General features: G+C 37.7%; 1 protein-coding gene across 12 annotated transcripts in view; it reads right to left on the bottom strand.

The window, feature by feature from the left end:
- Nucleotides 1-22,226, bottom strand: part of UTRN (utrophin) — a 547,129-nt gene that overhangs the window by 55,253 nt on the left and 469,650 nt on the right. For all 12 annotated transcript variants that reach the window (XM_040238622.1, XM_040238626.1, XM_040238624.1 and 9 more), the window contains 4 exons: nucleotides 18,900-18,961; nucleotides 17,187-17,261; nucleotides 9,278-9,479; nucleotides 2,768-2,853 (listed from right to left, as the gene is read on the bottom strand). In XM_040238622.1, the coding sequence (XP_040094556.1) occupies nucleotides 2,768-2,853; nucleotides 9,278-9,479; nucleotides 17,187-17,261; nucleotides 18,900-18,961 (425 nt within the window). The remainder of the gene's footprint in view (nucleotides 1-2,767; nucleotides 2,854-9,277; nucleotides 9,480-17,186; nucleotides 17,262-18,899; nucleotides 18,962-22,226) is intronic.

Raw genomic sequence — 22,226 nt, 5'->3', positions numbered from 1 at the left:
ACAGTCAGATACAACAAGGAGTGTCAGGATGTGGGGATGGATCATAGGAAAGTCTCAATCTAAATATAAATAAGCAAAAAAGAGATGCAAAAGGCCATTTGAAAGCATCTTTGTAAAATGTGCTCTGATGAGGCCAGGAAACCACTGAGCTATAAGCAAGAAGGCCAAGGTGCTGTTAGAACCTAATCAAGCGACATTCCTAGGAACTCACAAAGAGAAAGAGGGTGTCACAGGGGTAGACACGCTGACATAAACCATTGCAAAACCAATGTTCGGATGGATACCAATTCACCCAGAAGAGCAGCTCTGCCCCTGAGTTTGGAGAACAAATTGTCCTGAATATTAACTCCAACAAAGAAAATAATAATGAGAAAGTGTTCTGATATCACTGGGAAAATCACAACTGGAATCAGAGTTGCTAAGGACCTCAAAGTAAAAAACAAACAAAAAACCCCATAATATTCTGAGTCTCAATACTCTCAAGAAAGATTTAAAGATTTCAACCCAAAGATTTCTTATTTAATTTCTAAATGACATGTGCATGCAGGCTGTGTGGCTTCAGCTGTGTCCAACTCTTTGTGACCCCATGGACTGTAGCCCACCAGGCTCCTCTGTCCATGGGATTCTCCAGGCAAGAATACTGGAGTGGGTTGCCATGCCCCCCTCCAGGTGATTTCCTGACCCAGGGATTGAACTCGCGTCTCTTATTTCTCCTGCATTGACAGGTAGGTTCTTTACTACTAGTGCCACCTGGGAAGCCCCCTAAATGGCATACTTCATGGATTAAATTAAATATCAGAGGTTTTCATTGCAGGGCTTCCTCTTCCCCTGCCACAATCTGAAACTTTAATGTTGAATTATACAGAGTATTAAGTTTACCGATATTTGTGGAAAGTATGTCCACTGTAGTTCGAGTGTGTGAGTACATGTATGCTGAAATACCTCCTCATTTGAAAGAGTATACATTTCAGAAGTATGTGCAGATAAGAGATTTTTTTTATATTGCATAGAATATGGTTTCTGCTCTAAACCTACAGACACCATGTTTTAACTCTTTTGGCCTTAGATGACTCTCATAATCAGCTTGAAAAATAAAGGGAGGAGAAGGAATGGTTGATCTAGAAAAAGAGATCACCAATACATTTTAATAGTATTCATGATAAACTCTGCAGTTGTATTTACACTCTTTTCAGAGTAGGTTGAGCCCCATGACGTAACTGTAACTTTTCAACAAACCCTAAATTCTTTCAGGAAGACATGAAACCAGCAAATCACGGTTGATTTTAAAAAGTCCTTTTCTAATCGGATACACTGATGATTTCATTAACATTTTTCTTTCTCACTCATTATAGTAACAACATTTTTAGCTTTGAAAATGATATCTTTTGACAATTATGATGCTGAAGACAATTTAAATTCTAGATAAAGTGCCACCAGGCAAAAGTCTGGGTAAAGATTTTTTCTGCATGGTTTACTGAGTTCTGACTCCATCAAGGCACCTCACCTCCTGATCCTACAATCAGCTTTTCATTTCATACAGATCCACAGCTCTTTTCATTGGCGTTCTTGTCAAACTGTGTAAGAACAAGCCATCATGATCTAGCCCTGGAATTCAAAATCCAACCACCTCACAGCTGTCCCAGAAAATAAATGTATTTTAAAATGTACTCATGTTCAGTGAAGATACAAAACTAAAATTATAGAAGCTGAGGTCATGTATCCTCTTGTCTGTGGTATCTCCCATTCATGAAATATCCCCTTCTCCCCCTCTCTCGAAAGTATGGATAGATGTATCTGTACAGAATCACAAGAGGCTATGCAAGACACAATCAAGTAACTCATATTTAATGGATATAAGTAAATTTAAAAATTTACAGGAATTAAGAGTTTGGAGACATAGCAGTATTTACTATCATTTATTCAACAACTACTATTTTAGGTAATTACTTTCAAAGCAAGAATTATTAGTTTCACTCTTCAGTTGAAGATATGCTAAGTTTCAGCTTCCTGAAATGTGAAATGGAAGTATCTTACTACCTCTTAGCTGTTGGTATTCAGTGGAATCACCCAGCCACTAAGTGGTAGAGCTGAGATTTGAAGGCAGGTCTTCCTGGCTCCTAAGCCTGTTCATTTCCAAATGCCAAGATGCTGACCTTTATTAACTGATAGTTTAAAAGTCACCACTGACTTATTTGCTGAATAAAAACAAATATAACAAAAAATGTTTTTAATGTTCCACTTTTAATGTTTTCACACTATAAAATATAATTATTTGTCTCACTGTAACTATAACAGTTATAGTCCATCCTGATTCTCTTAAGCACTGGAAATATATGGAAATAGAAAAGGCTGTAGCTTTAGAGTCAGAAAAATCTACAGTCTAATTCTAGCTCCACAATTAGTATCTCTGAAGCCTTAACTAGATTTTTGACCCATCCCCAGCATGGTTTTTTTTTTCAGCTAGAAGATGGACATCACAATGCCTATATTATGGGACAATCATTCAAAGAATTAAATGAGATATAATCTGTAGTTGGTTCTTACTCTATCAAGGCACCTCACATCTTGATCCTATAAATCAGTTTTCTATTTCATAGAAATCCACATCACTTTGCACCGATACCCTTTGTCTAGCCTAGTACATGTATAGTCAAGGATTTTTTAAAAATGGGAACCGTTATTACTAGCAAATCACAAAAGTAAATATACAATAAATTGTTATTATTATTACTAAAAACAGTACTGGTGGAGGAAAAGTCTTACATACATCTGTATTTTTCTTCTAACAGGCCTTTGGAGAGAGCAATCAATCCAATCTTCAGACTCTGCACTCTTATTTTGCCAGTCCGGCCCCTGAAATTTTAAGAATCTCAATGTGTTAGATGTCTTTAAAACTGCATAGATACGTTAATTATTCCTGGATGTCTATTTTCTTGAGGGTAAATCATAAAAAAGCTGCATCTTAATGCAACTTTCTATTCAATTTTATTAATTAATGTTAAGTCCATACCATAAGTTCATGACAAATTGTAACAGTATATTTGACTTAGTCTGGAAACAATATACAGCCTAAAATCACTTTACACAACATATGAACTAGAAAGAACAAAATAGAGCAAAATCAAAGTGCTAATTATAAAGCTAAAAAAATTTCATTTTTATAAACACAATTAAAATTTGTTAATAATTATATATGCAATATACAAAATAGCTACTGATATATATAATATGCATGTGGCAATATAGTAAGAAAGGGATAATGATGTATCTAAAAACAGATGTAAAAAAAACTGACTGGAAAATTAGCTCTATATTGAGAGTTTATAACTTGTTGAATACTTAAAACACGTGGTCTTCATTGTTTGTTTTTTTTTAACTCTGTCAATGTGGTTTCTATAAATTACTACTGCAGTTATAACAGTCAATGATCTTAAACACACAGGCATGCAATCTTTATTTGGGGAAGTATCAAATTACAATTAAATACAAAATGTATTTAATTAACCCTAGGAAATAGCTTCATATTATACCAAAGAGAGACCATTTCAATTTAACATATACTTTGACTAGAAGAATAACTTTATTTTATGTTTAAAAACATGGAGTTTTATTTTTTTGTTGTTAAAGAATTTTAACAAAAGTTAAAATCTTTTGTTAAAGTTGTATTTATTCTTTTGTTAAAAAATAAATGAGTTGTTTTATCAGATGTCATGCTGTACTGGATCTTGGGGCTGTGGAAAGCAAAATGCAGAAGCTACAAACACTAAAAACACATGATCCTTGCTGTGAAATAACACACAGTCTCAAAAAAATAAAGATGTAAAGACTGCTGTCTTTACTATTTCATATAAACAGGATCAGTTTTCAATTTCAGTTTTCATTGTGAATTTTCTTATGTTTTCCATACACAATTACAACACATTTAAAACCTATAACTAAATGTTTACATAATTATATGAGTACATAAAATGTAGCAATTCATAACATTTAAAAACATATGAATATTTGTCTCATTTAATTTTAGGTAGTCTTATTGTCAAACTGGACTTAAGTCTGGCTTATTGATATTTTTATTATTAATGCTAATTGATATCTTTCCTTCTCAAATTATAAATATGCAAGTAAGTTTCTGTATTTACACTATGACATATAAAGTATAAAATAAGTTTATAAAAAGGAAAACATGCCTAGAGATTAGTAAAATGTTATTTTCAAAGAGTCCCTTGTGGAAATTCCTTGACTGTCCAGTGGTTAGGACTCTGTACTTTCACAGACGAGGACCCAGATTCAATCCCTGGCTGGGGAACTAAGAGTCTGCAAACTGTAGGGGACAGCAAAAAAAAAAAGAAGTCCCCTGATAGCCTACACTTTATAATCTAAATCATACCCAACAAACATACTGAACCCTTGCTATATATGTGTACAACATTCAGAACTGACCTATGAAATAACTAATACTTAAATTTTAAAATAAATATACCCATTATAAGCAGAAATCTACTATATACACATTCCAGTTTCTCACAATTATAGAAATACAGGTTTCAAATTAGCCTTAAACTGAGCCCTGCTATGAAGTGTGTTTCTACCGCATATTTTTAAGATCTTTCCTAATTATCACATGAAAAGAAGACTGTGTCTGTTTTTTAGCCTCCAAAACTCAAGAAATTATATTCTCTGGACAATAGACTTGCAGAAAATAACAAAACGCTGTGCAAATGGACTAGCACATGAATGTGGCTAAGAACAAAGTAAGCCCTTAAGTGGAAAAAAAAGATCAAACTCATACACATTAGAGGCTGACCTCCAGTCTATGGTGACAGAACAACAAAGGATCCCCATCAGGAGACTATTGAAAATGTCAATCATCTATTCATGGCACCACCAATGATTATGAAGGCTTACTGAGAACCCAGCATTGCTCTGTGTACCATAAGTATAAGATCCGATTCCTACCCATGACTAGCTGGACAGGTGAGACAAGAAAACAGCTCAAGAATCATCAGGAAAGACAAGACCGATCTTATGCATGGAAATAATCAAACACAAGATCACTGTGGCTGACTAGTCCTTAATGATTGGTGTTTAGCCTAAGTATATTAGCCTCACAACATTTGATAGAGAAGATAAGTCTAAAATAAGACACTGAAGACATGACATGGCTGAGCTACCCTGACTAGGAGAAAGCAAATAATCATAGGAAAAGCCCAGACAAGGGGACAGAGGAAACAGATTTAAGCTCTAAAGTCAAGATTCATCAGGTACAGCAAGAACTCGCATCAAGGGTAAATGACTGACAATGCTGCCGAGGTTATATGGAGCCAGATGATAGAGGGCTTTAATATTAAATATGTTGCAGAATTTGAAAGAGAATAGGGAGACAATAAAATTTTTCAGTGAGTAACATAACCCTATATTTCAGTATTTAGTTCCCTGATAGTTTTCATAAATTCTCCTGAAATTAATTCAACCAGAAAGATATACCTTATAAATAAAATTATATCTACCTTGGATAGTGGGGAAAATGACTTAACAATGCATCAAATGAGATTAATATTTTATGCAGGGACAAAAATATTTAAACCAAATAATCCAGACTACTGCTTTAAATCTTGATTTAAATGAATTCGATTTCCATTAAATTTAAAAGGAAGATTGTGGAATTAAGACTTTTTAGCCCAGGAAGATCAAGACTGAGTGAGGCTGTGAACACATAAATGGAATCAATCTTATCTTTATAGTTTATAAGGTACTTTCTAAATATACTAGATCATTTGCCCTTCACAATCACTTATGTATGAGAAGCAGAGCAGATAATTTTATCTGTTTTTCATCTGAAAAATTGAGATGCCAAAAATTAAGTGGTTGCCAAGTTGTAAAGCAACCAGAACCTAAAATTTGAATTCTTATTCTCCACAACAGAAGAAAATAGACTTTTTTTCAGACAGTTTAGAATATTAGAAGGTGGCACATGTTAAAAGCTGAAAGAAACAGCAAACAATATAATTTATAAAGTCCCATTTTTCTTGAATATGGCAGTATAAGTAGGAAAAATCAAGTGATCATCAAAAAACCTGAATACTAGTTACATACCTATCACTAATATACAGTAAGTAGCTGTGGATAAATTGTCTTATCTCATTGGGTCAGTTTCTCAATCAGTAAAATGAGGACAGAATGGAAGATCCTTGAAGTCCTTCTGCTTCCAGAATTCTAGGACCTTCTGTGTGTGCATCATTTGTTATTTCAAGAGCTGGTTGAATATATTTCAAGAGCTGAAAATACCAGGTCTTGTTGCAACATGCTACACAAAGCAATGCAGTTTCATATATATATATATATATATATATCTCCATAGTTAATAGATGAATGTCAGATTAACTGAATGAAGAGAAGAGCTTGGTCATGATACCATTTCCAAGGTTCAGAGACTTTTTAGGGGTCCATAATATCCTGGTGCATTGGATGCAATAGATCACAGTTCTATCAGTTTCTCAAAGGAAACTAATGACTTGAAAACAGCTAATAACTCTTGTTTGAAGTGAAGTGAAAGTCACTTACTCATGTCTGACTTTTTGTGACCCCATGGACTATACAGTCCATGGAATTCTCCAGGCCAGAATACTGCAGTGGGTAGCCTTTCCCTTCTTCAGGGGATCTTCTCAATCCAGGGCTTGAATCTAGGTCCCAATATCTCTTATGTAGATAAATGAATAAGTCATAGTTGCTACAGAAACTTGGATAATTAACTCTGGCCATCTGAGACTACCATCAGAGGAGTAACTCTCTTTTCCTTAGGTGAATTAGCGGCGTTTCTCTTCAAAATGGAAAACTCAGCTGAACGGCCGCTGCTCTGATCCAGCCTGGTTGTTGCAGTCTCTTTGGCATGCTGCTGTTGTTCAGTAGTTAAGTCATGCCCATCTCTTTAATGTCTCCTGGAGCTTGCTCAAACTCATGCCCATTGAGTCGGTGATGCCATCCAACCATCTCATCCCCCGTCACCCTCTTCTCCTCCTGCGTTCAATCTTTCCCAGCATCAGGGTCTTTCCCCATGAGTCAGCTCTTCATATCAGGTGGCCAAAGCATTGGAGCTTCGGTCTCAATATCAGTCCTTTCAGGGAATATTCAGGGTTGATTTTCTTTAGGATTGACTGGTTTGATCTCCTTGCTGTCCAAGGGATTTTCAAGAGTCAAGGACTCTCTTTGGCATGGAAAGGGGATAAATCCTAAAAGCTCTTTTTTTTTGAAAAGGAGAATTTCAAAATACTGTCTTATCAGAGATAAGAAACACTTATCTCTGTGTTGCATTTCTCGTGTGTTCACATTTGATGGTAGAAAGTGATTATATGCCAAAATTTAACTCCCTGGAATATGAATCACAACATTTCACACACTGCTTCCTTCCCAACTAAGTGGCACTATTCCTTTTGGGCAGTCCAGTGAAAACAGCATATGTACATGTTATGGGCTGAGCTACATTCCCCTAAAACTGATATGTTGCAGTCCTAACTCCCAGTACCTCAAGATGCAACTAAATATGGAGAGTCTTAAAATTTGCAGTTGTTAAAATAAAGCATATAGGGTGGGCTCTAATCCACTATGATTAGAGTTCTTAAAGAACATTAGGACACAGACACACACAGAAGCAAAACCATGTGGGACACAAGGAGAAGATAGCCATTAAAAAAGCCAAGGAAAGAGGCTTCAGAAGAAATCAGCCCTGCTGACATCGTGAGTTTGGACTTTCAGCCTCCAGGACTGTGAGAAATAAATTTCTGTTGTTTAAGCTGCCTAACAGAGTGTGTTAGAGTCACAGATAATGCTGAAAGAAGGAGGGCAATTTAACGTCTTCTCCAGTTCTTCCTTACAATATAGATCGAAAGGCACACCTCTACCATACACCATAGAGCTAATGAAGTTCTTAACTATAGCTTTCTGAGACATAAAATTAAGTGATAAGCTTTGTAGATAAAACACCTAATTGATCTCTTATTTTAGTGAATTTACTACAGAAAATGTCTTACAGGTTTAAAAAAATTGAAGATCAACTTAACAGTGAATTAATGCTAACAGTCATGTTTTATCCTAGAAGTATAAAAATTGGAGTCAAAATGAAATGTATTAAAATGTATTAGACAAGGAGATAGCAAAGCCCATGTTCATCATGGTAATGGAGATTCATGCTATCTGTTCTTCAGTGAGTCTCGTAAGAGCTCTCAACCACACAATGGCAATTTGATTATTAAAAAAAGCTTTGTTATGATATTCATAAGGAATGGAAGATAAAAGATTTTTCTAACCAAAAGAATAAATGAAATTTTAATTAAATCATCCTGAAAGCTATTGTAACTATCATTTACTTCTTATACAGAATCAATCAGCTGCTTGCATTTATGAACTATCATCTATTTTCTATCACTCTAAATCAAATATAAAACCGACAAGCACAAATTTTCAGATAGCTAATTAATAAAAAATAACTTTCAGAGTCTGAGAGAAAAACAAAAGTTCTAATTTTCTTATTTCATCTTTGCATACTTTAACCCCCTACCAGAAGAATGAATAATTCCTAATGTTTCAGAAATGTCAGCCCACAGCAGGGCTTTCTAGAATTGATTATTTCACAAATGCATTGTCACATTCGAGAAAGTCAAATTAATGGCAAATGAGTCATGCTGGAAGTAGGGAGTGCTCTCTATGTAACATTGACTATCTAATTAAATTATAGATATTAGAGTGGCCTAAAGCATAAGTTATTTAAAACACAATATATACACATAACCACAATTGCAATAAATAAAGCCAATACCAAAAGAGAAATTAAATCCTTTTAACTGCCATCCAAATTGCTCTTAAGTAGTCATACAAAAAAAATGCAGAGTGGATTATTATGAACCAATAAATCTGTAAACTCAAAACAATACATATTAAATTTTTTCTTTTGAAAATATACTATAAAAAATTGAGGAAGGAAATCAGACTTTTTTCATTAGGCTTCCTCTAGCATGGAGACTAAAAACACTACAAATTTGACAGTCTTTATAAACTGAAGTAAGATCTTAAAATCATAGAGGGACATTCTTTTTTGTTCCATTGTTGGTTAAGAACTCAACTTTTTGAAAGTCATTCCTTCTCAACAATTAACATAAATATTTCCACTGGGAAAAGTACTTTGAAAGTACTTTCTTAAAAATTCAGTTACAAAAATTCAGATATTTTACATCATCAAAAAATTTCATCCAATGATTACATTTTAATGGAAAAAATGCAAACTTACGTATCATATACATTGAGTAGCCAGTTGAGACACATATCCACGCAGAGAGGAACATTGACCAGATTCTTATGCATTTGTTCAAGGCCATCATAAGTTGTTGTCAGACAGTTGATGACATCTGGAACACTAAGAAGCTGATCATTTTGGTTCAGTTTGTGCTGTTCGAAAACTTCATTTGTTGTATTCAACTCTAAGAGATCCACTAATCAGGTGAAAAAAAGGAATATGTACAGTCACTACATTATAGAATGACACTGAAATAAAGTTACTTCCAGTCTTGAGTTTTTAGCTTGATTCTTCAATTTAAGAATCTATCCTTTTTAGCTAATTTCAACTTTTAAAAAAATAAATAGCATTTCCATTCTTACATCTCTAAACTCTTCTTTTATCCACATCTCTTACATTCACACTTTTGAATCTATGCTCTTGACACTTCTCAATATGACCTCATTTTTCACTCTATAGAATATTCTATATCCTAGTTTATTTTTCTGGTTTTCCTCTCTTCAGTCTCTTTGTACTTTTGAATGTAGGAAAGCATAAATCTCTAAGTCTATTCCTTATGGGGTGTGTGTGTGTGTGTGTGTGTGAGTGTGTGTGTGTATGTGTGTATACGCTCAGTGGCTCAGTCGTGTCTGACTCTTTGTGACCGGATGGACTGTAGCCCACCAGGCCTCTCTACCCATGGCATTTTCTAGGCAAGAATACTGGAACGGATTGCCATTTCCTAACCATAACAGATACAGAGATCTTCCTGACCCAGAGACCTAAACCGAGTCTCTTGCATCTCCTGCATTGGCAGGTGGGTTCTTTGCCACAGTACCACCTGGGAAGCTCTATTCCTTCTGGTAGAACATCTAGAATATGACACAGCTCTTTTTCAAACTCCTGAAAACAACCCACTCACCACTCTCCCATTCATTCTTTATATCACTGTGAAACTGATCATTCTTAAATAGTTTCTCACATGCACATCATTAAATACAAAGTTCACTGAAGATATTTAGTTCCTAAAACAGGTTCTGTAGAAAAACAATAGCTCTCCACTGCCTACTGAGTCAAGCCTTATCTATGTTCTAAGTCGCTTCAGTTGTGTCCAATTCTTTGCAATCCTATGGACAGTAACCTGCCAGACTCTTCTGTCCATGGGATTCTCCAGGCAAAAATACTGCAGTGGGTTGCTCTGCCCTCCTCCTGGAGATCTTCCCAACCCAGGAATCAAACCCATGTCTCTTATGTCTCCTTCATTGGCAAGTGGGTTCTTTATCACTAGCACCACCTGGGAAGCCCAAGCCTAGTTTATAAGGCCCTCAAAATCTGGCCCCAACCTGGTTTGCTTTCCATGAAACTTTGGCAAATACGTAACTTGTAATTAGGTAGGGGTAAAAGAGGTTCACAGGCCAGGACCCCCAGCCATGACTCTTCATGTATTTGCTTCCACTGCTTATTCTTCATGGACAGAACCTCTACATGGGCATGGCTGGTGCTAGAGCATGCAGGGTGGGCACAGAGGAGAAAGTAGAAGAGCCCTGCTCTCAAAGATCACCAGTCTGAGGAGGATAAGCATTCTGATAACTTTACTGAAAATGCCCTAAGAGAAGACATCAATTTCCATGAGAGCTATTACTGCTAGGGGAGTAGAAGCAGCCTAGAAAAGGCCCCCTGGGAAGATGGGATTTGAAATGGACCTTAAACAATAGATAAGATACAAGAGATCCATGTAAAGCAAGGAAAGAATTCCAGAAGAGAAAACTGCTTGAGAAAAGACAAGAATTCAAAGAATTCTAGGCAGTTCCAAAAAATGATGATGGCAGTATGGATGGTGTGTGGTCACACACTGGGTGGCATATGGTTACTGTGAGGCAGACACGCAGAGGGGCAGGCCATGTTGGCCCAGGGGAGGCCCTCCAAGGCCAAGAAGAAGAGTTTGGACAAATAGAAGAACTTTACATAATCTTTCTTTTAATTCACTTTGAGTCAATCATTAGCTAACTGAAAACAGGAAAACATGTTAGATTATCAAACTACCACATATTTATACATTTATTAAGTATGGAGATGATGTCTAAATATAAACCTGTAGGTTTGGAAAGTTACAGAACCCATGTGAACTTAAGGTTTGCTCAGGGAAACTACTGCATTATAAAATTCTTCCCCTACTGCCATACTTAACTTTTTAACGTTAAAAAAATAAGCTTCAGAAAACTTTTCTTTATATGTAAACAATTTTCTTTCTGCATGATACAAAACTGTTCCCTCAAAAATATGACCTATGTTGACAGTTTAATAAAATAAACAAATAGCTTCCTTTGTATTTTTGTTTTTAACCATTGAATAACCACTAATTTTGAATTTTTAAAGACATTTATGAAACACCATAGAATGATTTATTTTTTATCCTAAGCTATCTACAGGGGAAAAGAACTGCTTTAAAATTGTACAGATTAAAATGATTTCTAAATCAACAGAGAAGTCATTTCTTTCAACAGAGAGAAAAAGAGAATATAAAACACACACATCTAGATAAAAGATGAATCCATTTCCTTCAGATAGTAAAATTTCAGCTAATTACAAAAGTAACCTGTGCGTCACATGCATTCTAGACGGTGTCAGACAAAAACATAAAGAACCATCTAGAATTTTCATCGTCATTTTTACCCCATTTCTTGGCACTGTACACTATTTTCAATTATAACCTTGAAGAGGACAGGAGTAAAATTCAAATTTGTTCCTCACAGTGCTTGACAAAGAGAAGTGCATAATAAATGACAGAGCCATAGAACGATAATTCCACACAGATACAGAGAAACATATTCAAATACTGCCAAAATGTTCTAAGTTTTCTGAATTCCAACACTAATTCTGCCAGCAACACAGCACGGCTATGACATTCCCACATGGCATGAAGTGACAAAAGCCCAAATGCCAAAAAGACCATTTCCTGGATCAGGTTGTCCTTGAATTTCTTCTAGAAAAGCCTCCTTTGTGATACACTTTGTAGCTGTAACAGTGATTTGCCACATCCCACAGACTGCCATGTCTTCAACTTCTAGTGATTTATTCTGACACTTTACCTTAGTGCCTAAGCCAGGAATACATCTCCCCAAAGTGTGTCACATTTAGGTACCTTTCACGACAGACTACATTTAAATCACAGAAAATGATGATTTTCTCTTTTCAAAGAGAGACAAATGACAGCTCAGTCATGCAGCAAATGAAATAAAGAGAAGAATCATTTTCTACCAACTTTAAGGCTTTTCTTTAAACCCACAATGAAGCAAAGGGGGTTGAATGGAACTGGATCACCTTTCTTCGGTTCTGCAAAAACACACACTGTTTAGCATCTGACCTTGGGCTTCTATGACTCTCCTCCTCTTGAAATGTTTAACCATCCCCTCACGGCTTCCGTCCTAGCTCCTCTTCCCCAGACATCTCAGAAGTGTAGTGGTGCTCAAGGTCTCATGTCTGCCCTTTCCCTCTATAAGTCTGATGCTCTCTCTCATTCACTTTCATTACTGCAGTTACTACTTCTCTCTGGAAGACTCTAGATTCTCTTTCTCAACTCCTGTTTGAATATCCAATCCACATTCCTGCTGCTTTGTTCCCAATCAGAGCTATACTATCTTCTTCCAGGAATCTCCACCTTAATACGTACAAATAAAGGTCTTGCCTTTTCATGACATAGAAATCCAGAGATGGTTAGATAGGATCACTGACTTAACGGACATGAATTTGAGCAAACTCTGGGAGATAGTGGAGGACAGAGGAGTCTGCCATGCTACAATCCATGGGGTTGCAAAGAGTTAGACATGACACTATTTAGTGACTGAACAACAAGGCTGTTGCTGCTGCTGCTGGCTGCTAAGCGCTTCAGTCATGTCTGACTCTGGGCAACCCCATAGATGGCAGCCCACCAGGTTCCCCCATCCCTGGGATTCTCCAGGCAAGAACACTGGAGTGGCTTGCCATTTCCTTCTCCAATGCATGAAAGTGAAAAGTGGAAGTGAAGTCACTCAATCGTGTCCGACTCTTAGCGACCCCATGGACTGCAGCCCACCAGGCTCCTCCATCCATGGGATTTTCCAGGCAAGAGTACTGGAGTTGGGTGCCATCGCCTTCCCCGAACAAGGCTGTTACTACCATCCATAGATCATCAGTCTGTAACTCCTGAGATACCCTAACACTTTCTTTTCACTCTCTGCAATCTATCAAGTACCAAATCCCCCAGTCCTTAGTTCTCCCTCCTCCTCACAAATCTGTGTTCTCATCTCCCCTCCAGCACTCAGCTTTCATCATCTTTCACCTGAGCTCTTACTTGTCCTCTGTTCCCTTGGTACTTTGATCTTAGATATCGCCTAACACATACACCCATAAGTTGCTCTATCTCCTAACTTACGCAAAACAGAAAGCATTCTATAGTACCTCAATCTATAAAGAAAATATCCAAACATCAAATATAACACTGTGAGAGCCTGAGGAACAAACAAGTGTCACATTAGGAAAGAACTGAATCTATGAGATGCAAAATCAGGAGTGACCTAATTTGGAATAGAGCAGCCAAGAAAGCCTGGTTAGAGATGCATGACAGTTAAACTAGGACCTAAAAAGAAAGAGAATGAGCTCTTCAGGCAGGAGGAGCAGAAAACAGAGCTTGCCCTTTCAGCATCCACTTGAACTGCAAGAGTCTACGATGGGCCATGATGAATGAGGAGGATGGAGAGACTGGCCAAGGTAAAGGCCATTCCATGCGGGGGGCAGCAAGACCTGTTGCGTCTGAATTTACATTCCTTGAGTGTGGGAACCAAGTCTCTATTGTTTTATCCCCTGCCCAATCTTGGAGCCCAATAAATGAAAGAACAATGGTAACAACAACAATATGCCCTCTTTGTGAGGACACTATGCTGGGCGGAGATTTACACAGCATGAGAGACAACTGTTGACTCAAAGCAGGTATTGATGCAGACGGCGCAATCCTCTTCACATTATCTGTCACACAAAGGCACGCGACGGGTGCTCGATGGGAGAGAAAGTCGTTACAGGCCATCATAAAGTTCTGGAAAAGCTGGAGGCAGGTGGGATTAGCTTGTAAATGTTTCCAAAAGAAGTAAATTTTTAACAGCATTGGAAAGGAATAAAGGGTTGCAGACGATTGCAGAGGAAGGGTCAAGGCATTTTGAGTAAACAGAAAAGATGGGAGAGGAAGGAGCAGATTAATCATAAACAGGTGAGCTGGACTAGGGGTGTCAAGGCCCCACTAGGAGCTCAATGGGGGCAGAGACAGCTGAGAAAGTGGCGGCCAGGTGGCCCTGAGGACATCACCTTGCACGTTTGCAATCAAAAACAACTCAGCCCATTTCTAAGTGAGGGTCACTAAAGGTCATTTAGTTTAGAGGTGGGAGGCATGTCTCTTCTGCTCCTCTCCAGTTTGAAGGGATGAGTTGAAGGAGAGAGTTTTTTCTTTAGGTCTCAGAGAACCCACAGAAGAAAATAAGTGAATGTGTTTAATCTGTTTATCTGCCCACAAGGATTACTGAAAACTGTACCCGTGTCCACAGTGATACATAGCCATCTCCTGTCAATGGAGAGGGTTCCCTGATAGCTCAGTTGGTAAAGAATCAGCGTCTAGCGTAGGAGACCCTGGTTCAATTCCTGGGTCAGGAAGATCCCCTGGAGAAGGGAAAGGCTGCCCACTGCAGTACTGTGGCTGAGTCATCTGTCCTCATTCTACAGCTCATCCGGCCTGAGAAGTCCTTCCAGGTCTGTCAGCTGGACACCAGACCTGCAGCTGAGCCTCTTTCGAAACTGCTGGCACCCTGGCCCTACTGAGCTCCCTAAAAATCCCTTCTGTGTGCTCCCCATTCACTTCCTATTCCCTTCCACCTGAACATACAGACCACCAGCCAGAGTGTGCAGGCTTTCTATTTGGGAACTGGTCATTCTGCCATCCTTGCTGTGACTGCTACAATCTGCCAATCATCTTTTGCACTCTGAGGATGATGGGCTTTCAGGCCATGTCAGCCTCTTGCCCATTGCCTCACTTGGAGGTTTTTTCAGCCCTTCAGACAGCTCTTCCACACGTAGCTTCCACCACATTAGTCACTCAGTTGGGTCCAACTCTTTGTGACCCATGGACTATAGCTCGCCAAACACCTCTGTTCATGGGATTTTCTAGGCAAGGATACTGGACTGCATTGCCATTTCCTTCTCCAGGAGATCTTCTGAACCCAGGGACTGAAACCACATCTCTGGCATATCCTGCATTGGCAGGTGCGTTCTTTACCAGCTGAGCCACCAGGGAAGCCCAAACATAGCTTAAGTGTTTCTTATTCTAAAGCTTTGCCTTGCTATATTTTCACGTCTCTTTCCTCAACTCTCCTCACATAACCAGCTTAAACTGTACTTTTAATTTCTACTGACCTAGCAGATTTTTAACCTTAATATATCATTTCTAAGGGTAATCTGCAAAGCTTCACTGAATGGCCTAGACATACAACAACTGTTAACAAAAGGTAGCAACAAGAATATTTGGAATTATTCAAGTTGTGCTGTTATAAACATAAAGGCACATGTCACTTTCCATAATAACTACCGGATAAGGCCTAAAAGTTCTTTTAGTAGACTCAATCATTAAAGCTATAGAATAGAAGCTACAGATAGAATCCAAATAGCATGAATCTATACTCTGTTGCAAAGCATTCATATTGATACTTAAATTTAGGTTATGGGAGAAGGAATAATCCTTTAGTAAAACTATCATGTATGTGTGTTAGTCACTTAGTCGTGGCTGACTCTTTACAACCCCATGGATTGCAGCCTACCAGCCTTCTCTGTCCATGAGATTTTCCAGACAAGGATACTGGAGTGAGTTGCCATTTCCTTCTCCAGGGGATCTTCCCAACTCAGGGATCGAACCTGGGTCTCCTGCACTGCAGGCAGATTCTTTACCAACTGAGCTACAAGGGAAATCCAAAACTATCATAGACTACCATTATGAACATACTCTCTACAGGTTAAAGTTCATATTGATAATATTAAATGTCTCAAGACACTGTGTTACATGAACACAGAGCTTTAAATGAACACATAATTGTGGTGCTAGAGAAGACTCTTGAGAGCCCCTTGAACAGAAGGAGATCAAACCAGTCAATCCTAAAGGAAATCAACCCTGAATATTCATGGGAAGAACTAAAGCTGAAGCTCCAATACTTTGGCCACCTGATGTGAAGAGCTGACTCACTGGAAAAGACCCTGATGCTGGTAAAGACTGAAGGCAAAAGAAGGGGGTGGCAGAGGATGAGATCGTTAGATAGCATCACTGACTCAATGAACATGAATCTGAGCAAACTCTGGGAGATGGTGAAGGACAGGGAAGTCTGGCGTGCTGCAGTCCCTGGGGTCACAAAGAGTCAGACAGGACTTAGTGACTGAACGACAACAATGGTCAATTCAAATTTGGGTCAGGAATATAATTTTTCAGTATTTCTTTATTATATGATTGCTCTGAATTAAACTGTTTTGAATCCTATGCTGGAAATGAATCTTACAGATGAATACAAAGTACTAAAAAGGCAATGATCTACTACTTCAATTCCTTGATTTAATCCTTTTAAATTGGGTGGCAGCGTAATTTTTGAAAAAGCTTTTTATGTGACTCCTGTATTTTGGTTAATTTTTTTCTCCAACTGAGAATGGCATATGTTCATTTGTTTTACTACTGCATACTTGCTGATGGGGTGAATAATGGAGCATTCACAGAAACACAGCCAACTCCTTGAGTGAGGTACACTGAAAATCAGATTAACTCGACAAACACATCACCCTCTTCATTTATCTTTGTCTTAAAAAAAAAAAAAAAACAAGAAAGGCAATCCAAACAACAGAGTGATTAACTCTGGCAGAATAAACTCACAACATAGTGCTTTTTGGAGTCTTCGGATTTTGATGGCTGTACGGTAGGCAGAGAAACGTACGTTATTCAGGTCAGCTGAAATGGAAAATGGAACACATTCAAAAAGCGTGCTTAAGATTGTTTAACTTACATTGAATGGCAAGAATATATCTGTTCACTTCAACGATGGAAAATTATTATGTCTTTTCACATGAAAAGGTCTTTTCCTAAAATCCACAGTGTTTATAAGAAAATAATTAAATGTTCATTAGCACCATGGTGAGATACTTTCCAAAGCAATGCTATCGGATCTCAAGAAACCGTTTTCAAACAGGAAAAGGAGGTAAATGAGGAAAGGGAAACACGGCCTGTTGACTTTCCATGACTTAATAAATACATCACACCACAGGCTGCCTTCTCTACTGCTAAGAGGGATTCTCTTCCAGGGCATTTCCCCGCAAGGACAATCAGTTTTCTGCCACCTAGGCTGTCTGTCTCACTACTTGCAAAGCTAGTCTTATTTCTATGCTCCTCCTGTCCTGCTCTATTTGCTTCTTCCACCCTTTAATCAATCTGGTTAAAATTATACAATAATCAATATTCAAATCTTTAGAAACGGTAGATTAACTCCAGTTAATAATACCCTATTGCCTATTCAAAAGTTGCTAAATGAATAGATCTTATAAATTCTCATCACAAGAAAAAGAATTATGTAACTATGCTAAGATGATGGATGTTAACTAGACTTATCATGATGATCATTTCACAATATATACAAATATCAAATCATTATGTTGTACACCTGAAACTAACGTAATGTTATACATTATCTTAATTTAAAAAAACTTGAAAGATTTAGCATCAAGTTGAGAAAAAAAGACACTGGAATTTCTTTCTTTGTCTCCTAAAGACAGAGTATCCATAAGGGAGATTAGAAGAGTTAGTCTTTAATTCTTAACATTGGCGTGCTCATTTTACAAACTAAAACAATCCAGTGGTTTGTCTTTTGTCTGTTCAACCGTTGTAACTGTCCTCACTCATCCAAGAGAAAGCTCACACAGAAGCCTGATATAGAAAGAGATAAAAGGAGTGCCCCTCCTTGCTGAAATGACTGTGTGAATGAGAGCCTTGGGGGGCCACTTCCCTTCTCCAGTGGCACTTCAGATCCCCTGTAAGAAAACTCTTTCAAAGCCACTGGAACGGCCTAAGAGAAGCAGTAATAATAATCAGCTCACAGCCATATTCTCCTAGAAATCTACAATGTTAGGATTCTCATCTCACGTGTTCTCATGCATTTTTATTAAAGTGAGTTTAGCTTTTAATGACTACTTAGACAAAAAATTAGACAAGCTAATTTAATAATATTTAATAAATAAACAGTGAGCAAAAAGTAAATATGAAGCAATGGATTACAGGCTGCTGTACTCTATTGTTTTTATTTTCACACAAAGCTGAATTTAAGATGATACAATATGAGGGAGGTAAAACCAATTATACTTCTTTTAAAATCAACCTTCTTGAGTTCACGCTATTGTGAACCATATGTTCTCTTAAGAAACGTAAAATCTGTTTACTGCTTTGCCCTTAGAAATTCAGCTGTTTTTACATGCCCGTGACAAGGTCCTTTAAACATAATATGCCATGTAAGGAAAACTGGTGACTAGAGTCCATTTAAGAAATACAATTCTCAGTTGTTGAAGTCAATTAATTACTATTAACTAAAATAACACTCACCAAGGGATTGAAAGAGTTCAGTCATTTTAGGATGATCCCAACAGGTTGTCTGTGTTTGATGACTAGGAAAAAAAAAATAATACATTTAAATAAAAGACTGTATAAAATAGTAATTGCCACACAGAAAATAGGCAAACCGAATTCTTATTCAAATTTTTAAAAATGCATACAAAATTATCCCCTTGATGGATCACTTAGGCTTATTAATGTTTTGGCCAAAAAGCTTGTTTGGGTTTTTCCAGTTATTATGTGGCCCAGTTATTATTGTTCTGGCCAAAAAGCTCATCTGGGTTTTTCTGTAACATCTTATGGAAACCTGAATGAACACTTTGGCCAACCTAATACTTAGTATGTGAAACGATATTAGATTTTTGTTTGAGCAATTATATCATGACAGTATAGATGAATAAATATGCTTTATCTGTTTCAAAAAGAATTACAATTAAAGATTAAAACCTAGGTATAAAATGTGACTGTCACAGACCCTGAAGCCTCAGGCCTGAGGTAGCCAGACAGGTGTAGGCTCTAAAATAACTCTACCTGTGTCCAGCTGATGTAGATTCTCATTCAGGGTAAATTCTCTGAGAGCAGAAGTGCTCTGAAGAGTTGCTTAACTTTAGGAGTCCTAACCAAATTTCCAAAGAGGGAAATGAGGAGAAATGTGAATAACACCTCCATCACACAATCCACTGAGTCTTCCTCCTCTTTAACCTCAAGCCTTTCCTTCTTCACTGTAAATGTGCCCTCTTCTCCTGTGGGGATTCACTCAGACCTCACACCCTTACAGTACTAAGATTAGTACAAAGATTATCTTAAGTTGAAGACATCTGAGAGTCAACAAATGGAGAAAGAAGTTTTGTCAGAGCTTCCTTTATCTGACTTAAAGTAGTATCTTCTGGGAACAAGGCTCTCCAAGAGAGTTTCAGGGCTATGAAAAAAAAAAAAAAAAACAGAAAAAAACACTCACACCTGCACAAACAAATATTATCACAGACGTTCTTATCTCATGTTTGTTCTCAAGAAACACGTGTGTTTCCTAAAGAAACCTACTGGGTCTTCTCATAGGAGCCTTTCTTTACCCAATTCTTTTCTCCTAGTTCATTGGGTATGCTGCTGCTGCTGCTAAGCCACTTCAGTTGTGTCCGACTCTGTGTGACCCCAGAGATGGCAGCCCACCAGGCTCCCCTGTCCCTGGGATTCTCCAGGCAAGAACACTGGAGTGGCTTGCCATTTCCTTCTCCAATGCATGAAAGTGAAAAGTGAAAGTGAAGTCACTCAGTCGTGTCCGACTCTTAGCGACCCCGTGGACTGCAGCCCACCAGGCTCCTCCATCCATGGGATTTTCCAGGCAAGAGTACTGGAGTGGGCTGCCATTGCCTTCTCCAAGTGCACTGGGTATATAAGCCCTAAATTCCAACCACTTTTTTGAGTTACTCATCACTGTATGCAGACTGCATTCATAAATAAACTCTTTTCTCTTGCAGATTTGTCCTTTGTCACCTTAATTCACAGGCTCCCAATAACTGAACCTAAGAGAGTAGAGAAAAAGTTTCTCTTCCCTGACATGCTCTTCATGAACATCTAGATTCTTCACTCTCCTTACATATGCATTTCTCTTTTGCCATTTGAATTTCTTATTCTTCTTTCAGCCTCCTCCAGTTAGCCAGTATTTTTTATAAGTATTGAATAGTTTTTTTCTCATGATCCTTATCCTTTGCTTTAAAAGCAAGTTTTTGTACTTTCTCTTTTTCAGTAACTTCCAAAACTAACTAGAAGTTTAGGGGAATAAGGTGAAGGTAATACAGATCAATGCAGTACTTAAATTAGGTTCCTTCTTTGTGTGTATATGTGGTGAACAGCTCTTCAGTGGGTCAGTGGCCTTATTTAAAATAGTTTACTGTTCATTATCTAGGTCAGAATAGAGTAATAACATTTAATAGTACTCAAAAGACTTCTTAGATAACACTCAGTTCTTATAAAACTGTTTAGTAGGCTAAATAAAATCGCACAGTACACAAGAGACAGTGATATTAAAATACTCATACAATCAAATGTCAGGGAAATTATTTTTAAAGCCTAAGTAATATATCAAGAAGTGAGGCATGTCACTGGAAAAAGAACATAATCAATGTTTTTGTACACAAGTAATAGAACTCCCAAATAACTCATACTTTACTTTGAAAAAAATTTCAAGTTTAGATTTGAAATTGGGTATGTAAAATGTCCTAGAAATTTCAAAATCTCAAACAAAATAACATATGTTCAATGTGAAGGTCTGTCTTGGGAAGAATTAGAAAGTTGTCTGACTCTTCTACCTGGTTCCTGATACCAGTGTGAAGGCAAATATCTCCAAATACTTTGGTACTACTGCTGCTACTGCTGCTAAGTCGCTCCAGTCGTGTCCAACTCTGTGTGACCCCATAGACGGCAGCCCACCAGGCTCCCCCATCCCTGGGATTCTCCAGGCAAGAACACTGGAGTGGGTGGCCATTTCCTTCTCCAATGCATGAAAGTGAAAAGTGAAAATGAAGTCGCTCAGTCATGTCCAACTTCGCAACCCCATGGACTGCAGCCCACCAGGCTCCTCCATCCATGGGATTTTCCAGGCAAGAGTTACTGGAGTGGGGTGCCATTGCCTACTCCGACTTTGGTACTAAACACCAACCAAATCATTCTACCCTTGACTATCTAAATTATTCCAAAGACCATGGAAAAACTACCAAAGTTATATGCCCTGAGGTTTTTTACTGTTCATAGTGGGGCCTGTGCTGAATTGAAATACAAAATCTCAGATTCCTAATTCGACAGAATCAGAATCTTCATCTCATCAAAATCTCAAGTGATTCATCTGCACATTCAAGAGAAGTACTGACCTAAAAGACTCCTGATACAAACGAAAGTAAAACATGAAAAAGATACCTCCAAAGTTTGCTAATAAAACAACTTCCTCCCTATTACCAATAAGAATTTTAAAAGAAAAGGGAAGAACAAGAATTAAAGAAGGATTTGCTGAAAATAGAATGTAATCCAAAGAAATTCATCACAGGCTCCCAGTTTTTAAGAGCCTACTAGGATTCACTGGAGCTCTTGTCTCCTTTTTGGAGTAATTTCAATCCCCATGGCAACACTACTGCTTAGAGACAGACACCCCATCGTGAAGGACCAAACCAAGGCTCAAGAATCAAACTAAAACTATGAGTAATGCAGAGCCAAACTTTATACCTACACAACAAACAGACACACACTTTCTCTAGAATCACAAGTGTGGTGCTTTGGCAAACAACCTCTATGGAACCACAAGGGAAAAATACCAGCAAGCAGTCAGAC

The sequence above is a fragment of the Oryx dammah genome, unplaced genomic scaffold (assembly GCF_014754425.2).
Source record: "Oryx dammah isolate SB20612 unplaced genomic scaffold, SCBI_Odam_1.1 HiC_scaffold_4, whole genome shotgun sequence".
NCBI classification, from domain to species: Eukaryota; Metazoa; Chordata; class Mammalia; order Artiodactyla; family Bovidae; genus Oryx; species Oryx dammah.
Note: the sequence above shows the minus strand (reverse complement) of the source record. Positions and strands in the feature narration are given on the sequence as shown.